At 50.5% G+C, this 20390-nt stretch overlaps 1 protein-coding gene across 1 annotated transcript in view; it reads right to left on the minus strand.

Moving 5' to 3' along the window:
* Window positions 1-18390: 18390 nt before the first annotated feature.
* LOC122116226 (CUB and sushi domain-containing protein 1) overlaps window positions 18391-20390 on the minus strand; it is a 168923-nt gene continuing 166923 nt past the window's right edge. The window contains exon 46 of the mRNA XM_042689888.1: window positions 18391-18586. Within this exon, the coding sequence (XP_042545822.1) occupies window positions 18427-18586 (160 nt within the window). The 3' untranslated portion in view covers window positions 18391-18426. The remainder of the gene's footprint in view (window positions 18587-20390) is intronic.

Raw genomic sequence — 20390 nt, forward strand, 5'->3', positions numbered from 1 at the left:
CTCCTGGTCTGTCTGCTGTCTTAGCCAGGGGCTGGCAGACACCTACTGCCGAGCCGGTCCTAAAAGCAGCACGGAGCAGAACTGGGACCCGGCAATGCTCATCCTGGGGCTCGTCCCGGGCTTGGGAACCACGGTGGGTGAGGGAGCCCAGGCCTTGTCAGTGCCACGGGAGAGGAGGAGACGGGCAGGCGTGCACGCGTGGTAGACGCCGCATCGGAGAAGCTCAGCATGCGTGAGGCTCTGCTGTGTGACGGGAAGCCTCACTCAACAACAATGCCCTGTCAGAACGCAGGAACTGCCTACAGATGGAGCGCCCTCCCAGCGGCACGGAAGAGCGCCTGCCCGCCCTTTCTTAGCAGGAGGTGAGGGGGGGGTTACGCACACCAGCCGCCACCCACACCACACCACACACGCACGGCTCTTGTGTGAGCACCCTCTGTTGGCCAAGGAAACAAAATTCAGACTCTAGGGAGCAGAGATGTGAGGACAGACGGACAGCGCGATCCCCCGTTTCTCTCGTCCTGTTTGCAAGACTTCATTTTATTTAAAGAGTTTTGTGACTGCCAGTATTTGACTATCGCTGGACGTGAGATGGACGCTGAGAGCCCTGTTGGATATGGTTTTCTGTTCAATAATAATCCTTCAAGCTAACGTGATACTCATTAATATAACATTTTATTTTACAACCTTGGGATCCATCACATTTGAAAGAGCATAGATGCCAATCTATGATTAAGTTAGAGCTCAATGTAGTTACCATAATTCATGCCCTCGGTTTTCCTGTGGGTGCAGAGTGAGGACAGTTGCGTGTTGAGATGACTTTCTGAGGCGGAAGAGACCTGGGATGTGAGGTTTAAAACACTAAAGACTCACAAGTCTGCGGCGCGGTGGATTGCGGAGCAGGTGAGCTAGCCTTCCCAGCGGACGGCTCCCTTCCTCGGCACCAAGCTTGCCTACCACACGGACGCCAACGACCAGTTGAAATCAGAACACGCCAAAGCTCCACTTAGAAAATCGAATTATTTCTTTGAAACCAATATTAAATCAAAGGAAGATCACCCACAAAATGAAGTGGTAGCATACCTATCTAATTTAAAATTGTACATATGGTTCCAGCTATTGTTAAATTATCCATAGCTAATTGGTCTTAAACCGAAATAGGCAATTATACATGCTCTGGACTATTAACTGGTTCATATTTTAGGTGCTTGCCCAATTAGACACTTCCTATACTACTCATTTGCCTTGGTCAGCTTTTCTAGAACATCTTATTATGAAATTCCAGCTTTGTCTTTTTTGATACTTAGCTTTTTAAAGTTTTTTTCTAAACTGGTATTGACTTAAAGGTATATAAATATTGTTCTGGTCATTTTTCTTCTATATAAACAAAGAGATATATAGTATGGATAGGATTTATGTTCAGTTACTTGGAAGATACAGAATGTCTTGTTTTTATCACGTTACACACACATATATACATACATGTAGATGTGCGTATACACCTGTATCATGTAATGTCTTATACATGTACACACAAATACATATGTAATAGATATACATACTTAAAGAAAAATTATAATACAATCTTTCTATATAGAGCTAAAATAAAATTTATAATTTATACACATTTTTGGCTATGAATCAAACTTAATTGATATTAACTGATATTAAACTCTAGAGCACTCAACTCCCAAAGAGTTCATTCTTGAATCTTAGTGGGATCCAGGGACAGTGGTGCCAGTGAATTCTCGAGCTGGGTCGGTTACAGAGAGCCTGGTCTCTGGGAATTACCTTAGTTTAGTTTGTCATATATATTTAATAAACACAACATATTTTACCTGTAAAATAAATATGGATGAAGTTTTTCCTGGTCATGTACATACCCTACTATTACTATCCGGAGTGAGCCCTGAGTTTCCTAGAACTGAACTTTCCTTCCACCGGTGTGTGACAAAGAGCTGTGGATATTGATGATAGAAAAATCTATTAAGTGTTTATGTTTGTTAAACTATAGTCAGAACATCAGCAGGCACTGGACTGTGAAGCAGGCTCTGGAGTAAATACATATTTAACTAATAGGTTAATTGTGTGGCAAGCATAGGACTGATTCTTAATTTATAACTCATTTAATGACTCTAGATCTAATTTTTTAGGAGCAAAAATGTGCACAGCATAGGAAAAAGGATTCTTTACCTTGTACAAAACACAACAAATCCACATAATAATTATACTTTTTCCCGACTGAATGATGGAGCCATTTGGCCACCTTTAATATCATCAATTAGAGTTTTATGCACAATTAAATTGTACAGCTAATGAGCACAATGAAATGAAAAGGTCAAGTGATGAATAATGGAAATTCTCTGCTTAAACAGCAAAATAACAGAGACTTCTATGCAATGTCATTTAGAACACTCAGCTAGAATCATGCGTCAAATTTCTATGTCGGGTCTAGAATTTTCATTTATCCCTAATTAGCTAATCAGCTGGTGGTGCTGCAAGAACATGAACAGAGAAGCAGTTTCTTTGCAGAGGCAGAATCCTCAGCCATCAAACAGCGAGGACACATTGCAAATGCCCCAACCATTACCTACTACCGTCTTTATTCAAAACTTCAGACTTACACAAATAAGCCTCACATTCTCTGCACTCACACAGAAGAACCCGTAGCTTTTGCTCTTCCTTATTTTCACACCCATTTCACCTCAGAGTGAATATGGTTACTCTTTCCTTCCAAAATGCTTTCACGGGAATTAGACTCTATGAAATAAAGAATCTCGGTCTCTATTACATTGCATATAGCCCGGCTGTCTTCCTTTCGGGCAGTCATCCAAGACAAGTCAGTCTGCAGTGATAAATGCCTCTCCTTGGTGTGCTTTTGAAGCTTCAGCACTTTGGGAGTTTAATTTTCTCCGCTGGTGTTTGTTTTTCTGCAGCTTGTGGACACTGCATATGATGGTTTCTGCACTAGCGGTCCAACAGGCTTTTAACTCATGAAACACAAACTCATCGCAGATCAAATTTAATCATTCTGCAAGGCCTAATATGCAAATTACTCTAACGAATTATTTCAAATGGGTAATACAAAGTTCAAGAACTCTAAAGAGAATAAACAGAAGGGTAGTGGGTCCCGTGTAGTCTGTAACGGGCTTCCTGTTTTTACATTTTAACAAGTGTGACTTTGGCGGAGGGGGTTTGCATTATCATTGAAAAGCTGGATGTTGAAATTAGCATTGTTCTTTTCTCATCTTTTCAGTGGGACATCAAGTAATGACACCTCTTCACACTGACGTTGATGGCGATCTGACTCGTGGCAACCTGCCACACAAGCCAGGACCTTCTCCACATCTCTGCTGGATTTACTGTGATCCTTTTAGAAATGAGCAATACAGTTTTCCTATCTTATACCAATGATAAGATTCTTAATGTTTTCCAGCTTTCTTGAGATACAATTGATAATTAAAATCTGTATTTGTTTAAGATATGCAAAGCAGTATTTTTGGGATATGTACACATCATTAAGTCATTAGCAAAACTGAGTTAATTATACATATCCAACATATATATGCATTTGTGTGTGTACACGTGTGCATGCACATGTATGCCAGGAGGAGAATTAATGTCTATTCTGAGTTAAGGCTTTCATTTCTCCCGGTAGTCCCCTGTCCTGTTATTTTCCTTGCATGTACATCTTCAAGATTTCCTACATTAGGGGCTGGGAAGGTGGCTCAGTGGCAGAGTGCTGGCCTTGCATGCATGAGGCCCTGGGTTCGATTCCTCAGCACCACAAAAGCAGACGGGGCATCACTCCTGGCTGTAGACATCACTTCCAGCCACGCGGACATTTAAGAGCCTGCTGAACGTTCATTCAATTAAATCGAGGCCGGGCTGGCGGCGTGTGCACTTGTCCCGCACGTGCTGGTGAGCACGGAGCCGTGACGCGTCACAGCCGGGCACGGGTCGGCAGTGACCCTGTCACCGCCACGCCGACGGATATTTCACGCTCCCATTTCCAAAATCATTTAAAAATGAGCATGACAGCAGCATTATTTCAAATGGCTCGCTAGTGTGTCCGCTGGGACTCTCTTAGAATTCAAATAATAGAAAATACCCAGCACAATTACTTTGCAGGAGAGAAGACTGCACGCTGCCTGCATGAGCCTGATCCTCTTTCCAGACGCTGGGAGAAGGCCAGCTCTGCCCCTCCACAGCCCTTCTTACAGCCCCCCTTCCAGCATGGGGTCCCAGTCCTAGGAATAGCCCAACAGGCGCCTGTGCAGAGGATGGAGACTGTTCTCCCACCAAGGTTTAAAGATGTGTTAAATCCTCTCGTTATTTTTCATAGTCTCCCACCCACCCTGAAGAAATGCCCAGGACAGGCGGACGGTTCTCATTAGGCCCGAGTGCCGTGCTGTGACTGTAGCCTTGGCTTGGAATCTGGCCGCCCCCTCCCCGCCCCCCACGGGCCCAGGATTGTGCAGGAGAGCGCCGAGATGCCGCTGGCACAAGGGGAGAAGGAATGGCCCTCGCCGCGGCCAGCAGCTGCCAGGACAAAGTTAAATTTCTGAGTTGTTTCAGGATCCTATTCCTGCCAGAGTTTATGACCCACCTCAGCAAACAGGTTCTCAGCCTGTGCTGCGCAGACGCAGGGCGTACTGAGCGGCCAGCATGGGTCTCCACACAGCGATACAAACACAATCCATCATCGCTCCAAACCCTGCTCCTCCCCCTGCGGTTCTCCTCTCTGTGCACCCTCACGCTTTCAGAGCAGATGACAGGAGTGACAAACACAGACACGTCCCGGACAAAGTCGGCCCCTGTAGAGACATCTGCCGCCACGCAGGGGGTGACACACACGGGGACACATTAGCTCCGGAAGGTAAGACATCCTGTGTGAGTCAGGGACATGGCCACACGAGCCCTCCATGTGAGCTCCTCCATGCTGGTGCAAGTTCGAGGCCTCTCCCGGTCTTGTGTCTCGAGAGGGGGGTTTGGCTGGGCGACTTCCTGCCAGGACCCAGCCGTGCAGAGGTCCAGTGGGCGAGTGCAGGCGGGGGAGCTCCCTGGGGTGCCGGGCATGCCGCAGGCCGAGCGGGGCGGGGAGCGCATCCCAGCGGGCACAGCCGGGCCAGGTCCGCCAGGACAAGCTACAGCGCTCTCGCTGCTCAGCTCTCCAGTGGTGTCCTGGGGCCTCCGGGTGTTTCTTCCTGTAGCTTACACCATGAAGAGATGCAGAGACTTCCTACTTGAATATCACAGGAGGGGACAGGGCCACCTCGCTGCAGAGGGGATGGCCAGGAGATGGGAACCCTTGCTTTCCTAGGGAAGGAGTGCTCGTGCCTGCACACTTCCACCTCCACTCGTGCTGACCATCTTCGTGGCCACTCGTGCTGACCACATTCATGTCCACTCATGCTGACCATCTTCGTGTCCACTCGTGCTGACCACATTCATGTCCACTCGTGCTGACCATCTTCGTGTCCACTCGTGGTGACCACATTCATGTCCACTCATGATGACCATCTTCATGTCCACTCATGCTGACCACTTCCCTGTCCATTTGTGCTGACCGCTCCCATGCCCACTCATGCCCAGACTCTCTCAGAACCAGCACAGATATGTTCTCTCGCGCTGCATGATTGGGGTGAGCACTCAGGCTGAGTGACGGATTTTCTGTCCAGCAGGAGGAGCTTAGGTCAGCCGGCGCAGCCCCCACGGGCCAGGTCTCCAGGACAGCTCCAGCGTCTGCACACCACCGGCCGGGTCTCCAGGACAGCTCCAGCGTCTGCACACCACCGGCCGGGTCTCCAGGACAGCTCCAGCATCTGCACACCACTGACCCAGAGAAGGTGTTGGTCTGTGGGTCAGCTGCAGTTCCTCACTGTTTAGAACAGATAGGACATGGGACTCCTTTCTTGTCAGCCGCTTTTGTGGCCACATCTCCAGCATAGAGAGAATCAACTCATGTGCAGACCTGCTTTTGAGAAGCAGGAGCTGACAGGCATGTTCAGGAAAGCTGAGATCCGGGAAAGACTCCAGGTGGAGGTGCATGAGCACGTCCAGTGAGCACCCGTCTGCCTGCATCATAAAACCACAAGCGAGGACCGAACCCCAGGCCCGAGGACTCTGGAATTCAGCGGCGGCTCCGACTGGCAGCGATGTCATTCCCCGAGCTGAGTGAGATTTTTAACATCCACTTAACTCTTCCCCCCAGACCACACTGAGACGCAGGGACACTGATCTTCCCCCCAGACCACACTGAGACGTGGGGATGCTGAAAACTTTTGTGGCAGAGAAATACTTGTGAGGTGCGAGTCCTGCCAAACGAAGACAAATGTGCGGAGGTGACAGTGTGGACAGATGGGGCGTGGCCAGCAGGGGTCACGCGACCCAGGGGAGCTGCGTGAGGTGCAGTGCTGGAGATCCTGTTTTGTGGAGTTCATAGTTAATCTAGAGGCGCATCTGGCCTTGCAATTTGCCAGACTGGGGCTTTAAAGGAGAAACAGACAAGACAGATTCTTCCAACTTGGCCATTATTCTGCTGATTAAATCCTCTCTCCTGGAAGTGCAGAGCTGTTTTATATTTACACTACCATTTGCAGAAGAAAACTCCATCGGCCGGGCTTGGCAGGTCCATTTGTCAGTGTCGAGCACCATACTCACTATCGATTCAAATATGGCTCCTTGCTCTCTAGGAGGGCAATAAATCAAATCCGGTGCACACAGAGAGGTAAGAGCCTTTCAGAGACGGTCTTTGGCTGTCTGTGTTCAAGGTGGACTGACAAACCGTGGTGGTACCTGTCCCCTTCCCGCCTCAGCAGCCCCCAGGAATGACGGTCCCACAGCCGAGGGCTAGAGTCGTGCGTGGACGGTGTACCCAGCGCCTGGACATGGCTCCCAGAAGCGTCCTCCACGCAGCAGCCCGCGGCCACGGCCCAGGCTCCCTGTTCTTCTGGTGCTGCTGGCCTCTGCTGGGTTTAGAGATTCGTGGGGACGGTCAGAGCGGAAGCCGAGGGGTCGCTTGCGGCCCACGCTGACGAGCGGAGAATGCACGTCCCAGGTCTCCCATGCTTGCCTTCCTTTCCTTGTTGGCCTGGATCCTAGAAGTGCGACATTCCGTGTTTGCCAGGATTGTGCCACCGTGGCAGCTGCTCTGGCTGTGATACACAGATTCTCCTCGCGTTAGTACCTTTTGGAATGCCATTGGTCACCCAGCGGATGGCAAATGCAAACTCGGAATGCTGTTATTCCAGAACCAATTTGTCAAAACTTGGCCTGAAAGATGGCAAATGCTGGTGGGGGTGGGGGTGGGGTGAGAACAGGACTGCCCTCCACTCCTGCGCCCTCCAGGGGGAATTTCCACGGGCTTCTCTCTGTGAGACGGCGATCTGTCATAAACACTCGCCCTTCACAGCTCGCCGCATCCTTAGGCTCGTGTTGCTCTCTCTCTGTTCTTTTGTCTTCCATTTTGCGTGTTTGCTTGGCCTGTCAATGGCGGTGTGTTTCTCTGGGTCTCGGGCATGGGCCATGGACACAGTGGTGCATGGAGCCTCTCCTCTTACCCGCCCATCCCTTTGTGCTCCGTCTCTAGGCAGTCATTAGGCTTGGACTAGCTTACAGAAAACACTACATACTTTCATCCATGAGGGAACTTTCTAGAAGACATGAAGTCTGTCTCTACCTCGTCCCCAAGCGGCCTTTTGCTCCACCAGGGTCGTCACTCTGGTACTCAGAGAAGAGCATCAGCAGCGACCATAGCATCCCAGTCCAAACTTGAGGCCTGGCCTGGGGCCCCCCGCGGCCTCCCGGCGGCTCCTGGGCCAGCCTGAACCCTGGTTAGTGCAGTGCGTTCTGCAGAAAAGGCGTTGAAATGGTTCACAGAAACTTTTGGCCCACCTCACATGAGAGGCATTGCTTCTTGCTGGGCTCATTGAGCTTAAATCGATCACCCATTTCATCTGTGTGAGGCGGTTTATAAACCAATGGAGCTCAGAGAGGCGGACAGCAGGCAGCGTTCTAACAGCCCTGCTGTCCCTCCCCGACCCTCCGGCTGTCCCTCCTCGACCCTCCGGCTGTCCCTCCCCCACCCTCCGGCTGTCCCTCCCCAACCTTCCTGCTGTCCCTCCCCGACCTCCGGCTGTCCCTCCCCGACCCTCCGGCTGTCCCTCCCCGACCTCCGGTTGTCCCTCCCTGACCCTCCGGCTGTCCCTCCCCGACCCTCCGGCTGTCCCTCCCTGACCCTCCGGCTGTCCCTCCCGGACCTCCGGCTGTCCCTCTCTGGCCCTCCGGCTGTCCCTCCCCGACCTCTGGCTGTCCCTCCCTGGCCCTCCGGCTGTCCCTCCCCGACCCTCCGGCTGTCCCTCCCCGACTCTCCCGCTGTCCCTCCTCGACCCTCCCGCTGTCCCTCCCCCACCCTCCGGCTGTCCCTCCCTGGCCCTCCGGCTGTCCCTCCCCAACCTCCGGCTGTCCCTCTCTGGCCCTCCGGCTGTCCCTCCCCGACCCTCCGGCTGTCCCTCCCCGACTCTCCCGCTGTCCCTCCTCGACCCTCCCGCTGTCCCTCCCCCACCCTCCGGCTGTCCCTCCCTGGCCCTCCGGCTGTCCCTCCCCGACCTCCGGCTGTCCCTCTCTGGCCCTCCGGCTGTCCCTCCCCGACCTCCGGCTGTCCCTCCCCAACCTCGGGCTGTCCCTCCCCGACCTCCGGCTGTCCCTCCCTGACCTCTGGCTGTCCCTCCCCCACCCTCCAGCTGTCCCTCCCCCACCCTCTGGCTGTCCCTCCTCGACCTCCGGCTGTCCCTCCCCGACCCTCCGGCTGTCCCTCCCTGGCCCTCCGGCTGTCCCTCCCTGACCCTCCGGCTGTCCCTCCCTGACCGTCCTGCTGTCCCTCCCCGACCTCCGGCTGTCCCTCCCCGACCTCGGGCTGTCCCTCCCCGACCCTCCGGCTGTCCCTCCCTGGCCCTCCGGCTGTCCCTCCCTGGCCCTCCGGCTGTCCCTCCCCGATCCTCCAGCTGTCCCTCCTCGACCTCCGGCTGTCCCTCCCCGACCTCGGGCTGTCCCTCCCCGACCCTCTGGCTGTCCCTCCCTGACCGTCCTGCTGTCCCTCCCTGACCCTCCGGCTGTCCCTCCCCAGCCCTCTGGCTGTCCCTCCCTGACCGTCCTGCTGTCCCTCCCTGACCCTCCGGCTGCCCCTCCAGCTCTCTCTCCATGACTGCAAACATTGGCAGAGCCTGGCGGAGCTGCCGACTGCAGGCTTGCTCGCACCCCGGCTCACCGCGGGCCGCTATGCTCCTTAAGTAAATGCCAAATTTCCCAACCTGAACTACTGATCCTATTTAATCCTGTTTAAGCACAATTAGAAATTTTATTTAAGGTTAATAAAAGTCCAGCAAACAAATGGGTGAAGAGGCCCCTACTGTGTGGAGATGCTGAAATGGAGAGGCCAGGGGTCCCTTCCGCCCCCAAATCACACATGAGCACCGCAGAGGGAAGAAGCCGGAGCAGCGGAGGGCGGGGGCGGCCCCAGCCCAAGGACCCGCAGGGAGGGAGGGGAGGAGGGGTACCACCAAGAGGCTGCCTGGAGTAAGGAGGATGGAACAAGAGACAGAGACCATAAACAGCTGAGAACACAAATAGAAGATACTCAGTCTCGTAAACCAGTAGGGAAACGTATGGACCCTCACACACTTACAAGGGTGATATCAGTGCAGCAGTAACAAGGAGAGCAAGGAGAGCGGGCGCTAGCGGGAGCCAGAACACGAAGCCCCAAGTGTGGGGGGAGGAGTGGACCATTTTGGTGGTCTCCCACAGCTCTGAGCACAGTGAGCTCATGATCCAACAATTCCACGAGGTGCACACTTGAAAGAAACGGAAATTGCCCCGTGCTGATAATGGCAGCAGAACTCACAAGGCCCAAAGGCAGACAGCTTCATTTCCATCACCACACGTAATTTGTGAGCCTGTAATCCAAACTCTGCTCGGTGCTGGAGATCTGGAGGACCATGGTTCAAGGCCAGCCAGACAGAAAAGTTCTCTAAACTCCACCTCCAAAACAATATGCAAAAATCATGGCTGGTGTTGTGGCTCAAGAGATAGACCACCGGTCCAGCAAGCACAAGGCCTTGAGTTCAGATTCCAAGTTTGAATCCAGTTTATATACAATAGAACATTAATAATTAATAATAGTACTAATAATTAGTACTAATAATTATTTCTAATAATTAATGATAATACTAATATTATTCTGCTACATGCTAGAGTGTAAATAAACTTTTGAAACATGACAAAAAAGCCAGACCTTGAAGGCCAGATACTGCTGACCCATGCTGTGGGGTACCTGAACTAACCACCTGTCCAGACAGAAAGCAGGACAGTGACAGAAACTCTAACAAGACAGAGCTTCTGTCAAGCAGGATTGCATGGTAGGTTACTTAAGGTCACGTAATTGTATATTCAATGCATTAAAACAGTAAATTGTATGTGGTTTATATTTTAGCAAAGAGACTCATCAGAAGAAAGGTAATTCCATGGGTTTCAGCTCGGCCCACAGGTTTAATTTCACAGACAATGACTTCAGAGCAGCTATTTGTCATATGTTCTAAAAATTAAGAGGGACTGGGTTTAGTTAATTAAAGGAAATAGATGGCGACTAACACCCGGTACTCTGGGATCATATTTAGTCTAGAACTTAAATCCTAATATCAGAAAGCAAAGAAAAACCAACCTCATTAGCATTAGATGGCCGTAGGTTAGAGAGGCAGAATACTGACTCAGCGAACTTCGATCCCTAGAAAATATCCAATACAAAGCAGAGGAGAGGTAGGTCAAAACAAGTTGGTGGGCTTGGGGGCAACACAAACACCATCAGGTGGAAGTCTTAGAAAAACAGAAGAGAAACAGAAAATGTCCAGATACATTTATCCATCCTCCCAAGTACCATAAGAATAACAACCTGAACTAGCATCACCCCAGCGAACCCAGAGCAAGACAAACACAAGCAGTCTGAACGTCAGCACAGGGCAAGTGGGATGGGAAGCACTGGCGTGGCCAGAGCCTGGGCCTGGGCTGGAGGCTGAGGCCCGGCTGGCACTGAGGCCCGGCGGGCAGGGAGGCCCGCTGTTGCCGGTCGGGGGAACATTGGCAGACACGGCCTGGCCCGGGATGCCAGTCGAGCGTACGGGAGGCTCTGACAATCCCCGGTGCCTGTGTTCCGGTCCCACGGCTGGCGTGGGCGCCGGGAACGTTTTGGTGGGTGTGCGGCTGTTCGCTCTGTGTGATGGTAACAGTGATTAGCGTGCAGAGACCACTCGTTCCCAGGCTGCGCTCCGGGCAGCGCCTCTCTGCCGTCATCCGCTCCGGAGCCCCTGGCTGCCTCCCTCTCGCTCGGGACTTTCCATCCTGCATCTCAGCCGGTACGCTGGCTTCCACTTCCCCACCTAAACCTCGACTGGATGCCAAAAGGCAAGACAAACTCACCGTCTGTGTGGCTGGCGCTTGGATCTTTGGAAATGCGTGTGTGGGAAGGGTGAGCGGCCGCCCCGGTGGCTCAGGAGGCAGCCTTGTCTACGTGCTTGCTTCAGCTCAGTGAGGCTATCCGGATTTCCACCTTCCAGAATCGCAAGACAATAAGCCACACCTGCTCTTGGTTGATAAGTTTCTGGTGAGTTGTTATCGCAGCAACAGGAAACTTTTCCTAAAACGGTTACCTATTTTCAAAGTTATTCATGGTAATCTTGCTATTCACACTTCTGTTTTCATGTGTGGCTCTGGGGTTTGAAATCTAGGCCCATTTGCTTTTTTTTTTTTTGGTCAGTTGTGGGTCTTGAACTCTGGGCCTGGGCGCTGTCCCTCAGCTCTTCAGCTCAAGGCTGGCGCTCTACCATTTGAGCCACAGCGCCACTTCCGGTTTTCTAGTGGTTTATTGGAGATATGAGTCTCCCGGACTTTCCTGCCTGGGCTGGCTTTGAACCGCAATCTTCAGATCTCAGCCTTCTGAGCAGCTGGGATGACAGGCTGAGCCACCGGCACCTGGCTGCTTTTTCCCAGACCACAATCCACCATGTTACGCTTCCTGAAATAACGGCACATGGCAGCTGCCTGTCCCCACGCAGCTGCTCGCTGGGTGACACGAAACCTCCAGAACATTTTGCTGTTGTTTTAAACTGGGTCAACTTCTAGCCATGATCCCCTCTTGGTCGCCACCTTGGGAGTAGCTAGGGTTGAAGAAGCAGGCTGCCACACTTAGCTACCATTCGTGTGAAGTGTCTAATTTTATGGTACATGAATTTGCTAGGCTCTTTCATAAGCAGATTCGGAGTTTTGCTTACAAATGATTGCAGCCATTTGAACTTATTTGTAGTTAACCTGAAAAGAAATGTGCATGTGCTGTGACTGTGGTTTAATCCCTTCCTCCCCAAGATGGAGACATGAACTTACGTGCACGGCCTTCCCACATATTTAATCAAAAATCACATGGCTGTGTGCACACATTGAAAATAACAGCCTCTCCATGCCAAATACAAAAGATGCCCCCTCCCCTTTTTGTAACAAAAAACACAGCTCTGGAATTAACCTGAACAAATACTGGAGAAATGTCATAAAGTACAAAGAAAAGAAATACAGGTTTAATCCAAAGAATGTGCTTTAGACACCTACACATGTCGCTTTTCTATTACGGAGAGATGATGTGTAACAGAAATCAGTAATCTGGAATATCTAGCATTAAATGCAACTCCAGCACACATCAGTTTTGATAAAAATAATAGATAACCATGTAGTCAATGAACCAAACCTATTTATTATACATCTGCTATGCATCTCTAGCTTCTATGGATGTTAATTACAATGGAAGTAGAAAATAAGTCAGCTGTCTGCTTTTAATTAGTAACAGGCGATCTCTTGTGTGAGCATGTTTACTTAAGATTCTAAGTTCCAGGATACTATAAAGAGATAATGGACGTTAGTGTATAGTACATTTGATGATTATTACTCTGAAATTCTTGGAGGTAAAATTTTGTCTACTGAGTCAATTCCTGTAAATGTAATTATGTAATTCTGCCTTGAAGAAAGTCATGTGTGTTCAGAGTGGGATAAACCTAAAACGGCAGCTGTGAGTGTTCTGGGAGTGTAGGGACAAGTGGCCATGTGTGTGTCCAGCCTGTGTAGACATGTAGACATGTCCTGGGGGAGGAGGACTCTAAATGGGAAGGGGTACACCCTCCTTCCCACAGCAGAGCCCGCCCTCCCGGAAGCGCAGCTCGAATCCTCAGGCCGTGCTGGCAGTGTCGGCAGCATCATGATTCCAGGAAAACCTTTAAGTGGTGCTGCAGACTGTGTCACTGACCCTGGAGCTCTGGAGTTCTGTTTCTAGGGAACAGTAGAGGCACCGGCTCTGCAGATACGCGGCTGTGGACTGGAGGTGATTTCCAGGGACGCGGGTATGGGTGGATATGGACTTGGGGCTGCAGCAGGGCGTGGTCCACGTCAAACTATGCACAAGTCCTGCTCCTGCCTGAGCTCTGGTCAGTCCCTCCCTCCCAGATGCTGGGCAGGGCCATCCCCCAGCGGTGGGAGAACTAAGCCAGCTCCCTCTGGCAGGGGCATGGCCTCCTATGCCCCTCATTCAAGAGTGCAGGCAGGGGCCATTCAGCCAGAAGTTCTTAAGGGGAAGGTTGCAAGCCAGGCATAGCGGCTTGGGCCTCTAATAATTGTAGGGTTGAGAGTCCAAGCCAGCTCAGACAAACCCACAACAAATGAGCAGACAAAATCAGCTCAATACTCTACCATCTCAACTAATGGCTGTGTGAGGTGTGGTCAATGTCTATCAAATGGGAGGGTGACAGTCCAGCCCAGCCTGAACATAAAGCAAAGCTTCTCCCCCAACCTGTGCCCCGAAGGGCAGGCAGGCCGCTCACGCTGTGCAGCACCTGCCCAGATGCTACCAAGTCCCACGTTTGGCCGCAGAACCGCCAGAACAAACAGATGGAGGTCTGAATAGAAGAATTGTAGGCCTTTCTGCTTCCAGAGCCTGTTGTGCAAGGAGGAGCATCGCAGAAGGACCCCAGGGTTTCCAGATGCTTCACCCGGAAGCATGGTTAGCCTAACAGTAATGGCTGCTAGAATAGTAACATGGACACCAGGCCTCGGCAGCAAGAACAAAACTGAAGACAAGAGATAAACAAGATGGGGACTGAGAGCCAGGCCCGTGAAAATTCTTTAAAAAAAAAATAAAACTTGACCCAGTTGGATTTGGTAAGTTGTAGAGGTATTCATAAACAGCGCGCATGGGGGGCCGGGAAGCCCGGAGGAGAGACAGCCCACAGGTATTTTATGAGCGGCCAGAAGAGGATCTGGAGGTAACGGTGGGAAGGTGGGGCTGCCGGCTACCTGATTGGAACAGCACATGCCGCCGTGTGTGTGTGTGTGTGTGTGTGTGTGTGTGTGTGTGTGTGTGTGTGTGTGTGAGATCTCCTGGGGTCCGCTGGGGATGCTGCTCAGATTGTGAGTGCTGCCATCCTGTGTGCGAGGCCCTGTGCTCAACTTCAGGGCTGCCACAAAAATTGTGTCCACGTCAACTCCTGACGAGCATCAGGTATAAAGGGAATTCCTTGCATCTGAGCATGGTGGGGTGCCTACTCTGTCCCCCGAGGCCAGCCTGCCTCCCACAACACCCGCCACATCTGGCCAAGACAGAGGCTGTGCAGACTGGCTGATTTGAACCCACCATCAAGCTTTTTTTTTTTTTTTAATATTATTGGGGCCAGGCACCAGTGGCTCACACCTGTAATCCTAGCTGCTCAGGAGGCTGAGATCTGAGGATCACAGTTCAAAGCCAGCCCAGGCAGGAAAGTACATGAGACTCTTATCTCCAATAAACCACCAGAAAACCAGAAGTGGTGCTGTGGCTCAAATGGTAGTGGGCTAGCCTTGAGCTAAAGAGCTGAGGGACAGCGCCCAGGCCCTGAGTTCAAGCCCCACAACTGACATGTGTGTGTGTAAATACATACGCATGCATGCATGCATGTATTACTGGTGGTTTTCCCTGTTGTAATGGCTTGAGTCTCAGGAAAGTTAGTGTGTCTCTGCGTATCTGGTGGATGTTCAGTTGGACGGGCCTGTCTCAGGCGGCGCACATCAGCAGGACGGTCTCTGAGTGTGTTACCCGGCAGGCTTGAGCCATCGTCTGTGATCCTCTTGAAGTCACCTTTGAAACATGGAACGTCGAAAGTGGAAGCTCACATATGTACTTCCCACACTTAAAAGACGTCACAGACCCTTACCTGTGGCTTTGGGGTCAGAGACCCGCCAGCCCCCGGCCTGTTCCGGGCGCCCGTGCTCTGGCCCTGAGGAGTGGCGGGCCCGCGACAGGTCTGGAGTGTGGCGAGGGCTCGGGCTCTGTGTGCCCGGTGCACAGACGACGCTAAAATAAACTCACACCAAAAATAGAAATCTAAAATTAAATATTTAATTAGAACTCTGGTTTGCTTTAAAGATAGGTGGCATTGCACAGGCTATATTACACTCTTTATAATTTTTTTGACAAAAAAGATACTGTTCATTTTAACAGGCCACTTTAATATGAATACAGGTTGTCATAGAATTGGAACTGAAAATCCGCTAGAGATGGTACATTTTACATTATTGGGAAAATTACAGTTTTGTATTGTAAAAACATTTATTTTTTAACAATTTACCTACATTAATCAAAAAATTACATCATATTTAATAATTTTACAAATTCTTCATAAAAAATATATCTCTGTACAAAAAGGTCTTTGCACCTACATGGCAAGAGCAGCGTGAGGAGAGGCGGCAGCGGTGACGGTCCTGATCGCAAAGCCAGCTTTCTTCCCCCTTGTAACAGCGTTTCTGTTGTTGTTTACAAAATATGTTACACAGAAAAAAAATTATTGCAGCTAGCCTGAAGAAAGGCAAGATGTGAGAGACGCGGCGGTGTACTCAGCCGAAGCACGAGCCGGGTGAAGCAGAGGCCACCTGCTCGGAATGGAGCCAGCACGTTTCTAACAGCCTGCCCTGGCCGGCCCGCCCCGCCCCGCCCGCCCAGGCCTGGTCAGCCCTGTCCTCAGTGGCAGCCTGGGAGCTGTGGTAGAACTCAGTCCATACCCTGGGAAGAAACCAGGCAGGATTCTCACTGAACCCTGAGAACTCTGCTCAGCTTTGTTACCGGCTTTCAATCACATGCTCCAAACTGTCACTCACTGGGACAGTTTGCACACAGAGGGGAGAACACTGGTCTGATATGCAGATTCTTGTGTGTGTGTGTGTGTGTGTGTGCGTGTGTGTGTGTGCGTGTGTGTGTGGTGTCCTGTCTCCCAGGACTTCAGAAGGTCACTGACTGACCAGCAAGCAGGCCAGGGACGGGGGAGAGACATTAATTCAGAGTCTGAAGTCAGCATTTTGCACCTAGTTTGAACAACTCAAACTTAGATATGTACACTATATAAGTATATATATGTATATATATACACCTAATATACATGCGTGATAACCCTGCTCTCCCTTGCACACGGCCTTCCTCAGGCCTTCTGACATTTTCCACTTCTTCCAGCTCAGGACATGGCTGCGGCCAGCCCCGTGTCACACAGTCAGAGCAGCCAAAGGGCACTGGCTGGGCACGTGGCTCTCAGAGATAGGTCAGCTGGGCAGGAAGGGGAACACTGCTGAGGGCTCAGCGTGGCGATGTGTGGTCAACCGCGTGGGCCCGAGGGGACCAGGCCTGCCGGGAGGAGGCTGGGAGCCGAGATGGGAGAAGAATCAGGCAAGAGGCCCCGGGACGTGCCAGCCGCGGCCACTGCGCTGACGCGACCTTCCCTGGCTCCCAGCGGAAATCCCTGCGTTCAAACAGTCCATAAACAGACAAAATGGTCATTCTTAAAGCTAGGGGTGCGCGCTCCCCACGGCCCAGGGAAGGCAGCCCACAGCCTGGCGTCTCGGGGGGAGCCCACAGTGTGCTCAGGGCGGTGCCAGCGCGAGGCCGTGTCGGACACATCAAATAACAAAATAAGCGCTATCTTTTCAAAAATACTTTTATCAAACAGGTATAAACAAGAATAAGCATGATCTTCCCTTGGCTTGTGTTACGAGCGGGCCCGTGGTCCTCCCCTCCTCTGTCCACGGTGTTGAACCTTCCACAGTGGAGCCTGACCCTGTGTGTGCAGCCCGCCACGGACAGGCTGCCCAGGGGGAACCGGACGCCTACAAAAATCACCAGAATGGTCTTTCTGCCTGGCATCCTGCTGTGGGATGAAGGGAGAGTAACGTAGCAAATGGACAGTGGTGCGGGTGAGCACCCTCCCCGGCTGGCAGAGGGGCGCTCAGAGTCCTGGCGCCGCCCCGGGCGCCGTTTTTGAGGGGCGTGATGGGAAATGGGGGACCGCCCACACCAGGAAGACCGGGGGAGCTGACTGACACCCGCAGGTTCTGGGCTATCTAAAATAAATTACTATTCACATCTGTACATGGCAAACGGAGGTCGCTGCGGCCCCTGCTATTCAGTAGTGAGGGAGAGACAACACGGGGAAGATGACAGCCATAGGGGAGGAAAACATGGGAAATAAAAGGCCTCTTGTGTGTCATCGGGCTTCAGCAATGAATTCAACATGGAAATGCGGCCCACAGAACCATAATAGAATAAATCCCTTCCGTATTGTGTTTCTTTGTAACATCTGTGCCATGCCTAGGGTTCTTTCCTTAGCTTCCAACTGAGGTGGTGGTAGGACATTTCTCTCAGTGGTGTGGAAGATGTTTATATACAATGCGTAGTGTGGTGAAACCCTGTGTAAATTGTTTATTTGTGATCAGAATCTTAGCCGTTCAAAACACACTAGTGCAAAAAATTGTGCGTTGAAAATTCTGCAAGACCAGAGCTGACCGTGAGATCTTCTGATGTGTCTCCAGGTGGACACTGGGGTCCTCAATGCTCCTCGGGTCTCAGGAGAGACAGGGCCACGCGTGTGCAGGTGTGTGTACAGATCGTGGCGGCGTCTTCTTCAGGAGAGCCTTTTCTTTACTGTGCATTCATGCCCGTGGGGGTTGAAGGGAAACAAAAACACAGACTGAGCTGCTACCATTTTGTCACCGCTGAGGAGGACATACGCACTGCCCAGACACGACACGGAAGGCATCCGGCCACACAGGGAGTGGGGAGTCCGCGGCACTGGGCCCGCCGTGTCTGCGGGACGCGGCCTCCTTCCCTGTGTGCGCCTCGCTTTCGGGGGAGGCAGCTAGGCATTTGGAAACCGCTTTGGTGATGGAGATGCGTCTGCATGGAGCTTCCTGCTGCACGTCTGCCGAGATGAGGGTGGAGATGGCTGCACAAAGCAAGAGCGGAGGGGGTGGTCTATGGCACCAGAGGAATTACTGCTTGTCCATCAGAGGTATGGCTATGAATCAGTCCCAGTGGGGTGCTGAGGGCTATACCACTGTACACACTGTGTTCAGAGTCGTGTCAAACCTCACAGCCTTGGCCTCTGTGGGTTTTAAGTTTGTATCATACATGGGGTTTTCAAAGGAAGCTTGTCCATTGCTGCTCTCATGTCCAGCATACCCATTGTACTGGACTTTTGGTCTTGTTCTAAAAGGAAGAGAGGGAGTGCAGTTAGACACCGGGAATCTGTGGGAGAGGCATGGCGGCCAGGCCAGCAGTGGGACAGGACACTCCAGGAGCAGGACCTGCCCTGCAGGAGCGCCTGTGAGGGTCACCGCTGGCTGTGGCTGGAATTATGCATAGAACTTAGACAAAGGGGAACTATTTCCCAGATCAAATAATTGTTCATGCGAAGAGTGAGTCTTCAAATCTCCCAAGAAATTGAGATGCTCTCAAAGTCTGGAGTAAGTGGACTTTGCTTTGAACATCAAAACTCTCTATGCTCCATCATACAGCACTGGTGAAGTCACTGAATCTTAGGGTGCTGCGTATAATGGCCCCTGGGTGGTTCATCTGCACTATGATAGAAACTGGGTTGAGAGTCAACCGGTAGTACCATCACCAAATCGTAGTTATTTTTCTAATGTTATTTAATCTCTGGTAAATTAAAAACAAATCTTTATAGAAATCTTTATATGAAATACTTATCATTGAAGCATTTTATGTTTTGTGATTAAATATAATCATACTATATATTATATATAATCCATGTATAAAGTATTAGAAGGTTTTGTTTTGATGCCCAAATCTAAATGTATCTATCTATTCAGGCTCTTTTTTCTCCCTTATTAGAGACAAGTAAAGGAAAAAGACAAGCATGGTAAAATAGAATGGCGCTGTGGACAACCACAATGAAACAAAAACTTCATTGATCCAGGATGAGTTAGAATGGCCACCCTCAAGAATACAAACAGTAACAGATGCTGGCATGGATGTGGGCAAATAGAAACCCCACTACACTGCTGGGGGAAATGTAAGCTTGTTCAGCCCACCCTGGGAAGCAGTATGGAGGTTCCACAAAAATGCTAAACATAGAGCTCCCCTATGACCTAGCAATCCCACTTCCGGGCATTTACCTAAATGACCACAAACAAGGCCATACTAAAGCTACCAGCACAACCATGTTCACTGCAGCACTATTTACCACAGCGAAGATATAGAATCAGCCCAGATGCCCCTCAATGGGCAAATGGATCAAGAAAATGTGGCGCACGCACACACACACACACACACACACACACACACACACACACACATACACACACACATACACAAGAATTTGACTCATCTATTAGAAAGAATATTACATCATTTACTTAAAAAAGGATGGACTTGGAAAAAATCATGCTTAGTGAAGTCAGGCCCAAAGAGACAAAGAACAAATGCTTTCTGTCATGTGTGGAAGCAAGAACTACTTTATAAGTATTGTAGTAAACACTTCTGGGCTGTGCAAGTGTATACAGATGTATCAACCAAAAGTTGGTATTTTTAGGCAAGAATTCAAATGGTGTAATTTCTTAGGAAGGCTAACTCACAGTTCAGTAAAAGGAACTCCAAGAAACAGATACTGAAAAGACTAGGTATAGGATCAAGGGGAGAGGAGTAGATGAATAAAGAGAGTAAGGGAGGAAGAACGCAGTCATACAAAATTAAAAAATTGGGGGTTGGGAAGGCTGGGGGAGAATAATGGAAGGGGTGATATTGATCAATGTGCACTATATTCATAAACTGTTTGTTGAATGGTAACTCTTTGTACAACCACTTAAAGATAATTTTTTTTAAACCATAAAAATAAAAGCTAGGTTGGTGGCTCATGCTTGCAATCTCAGCTACGCAGGAGGAGTTTCAAAGCTAGCCTGGGCAGGGAAGTCTGTGAGATTCTTAGTTCTAGTTACCCACCCCACCCTCCAAAAGCTGTAAGTGGAGCTATGGCTCAATTAGTAGAGTACGT

Source organism: Dipodomys spectabilis, unplaced genomic scaffold (assembly GCF_019054845.1).
Source record: "Dipodomys spectabilis isolate Male_0828 unplaced genomic scaffold, ASM1905484v1 ptg000128l, whole genome shotgun sequence".
NCBI lineage: Eukaryota > Metazoa > Chordata > Mammalia > Rodentia > Heteromyidae > Dipodomys > Dipodomys spectabilis.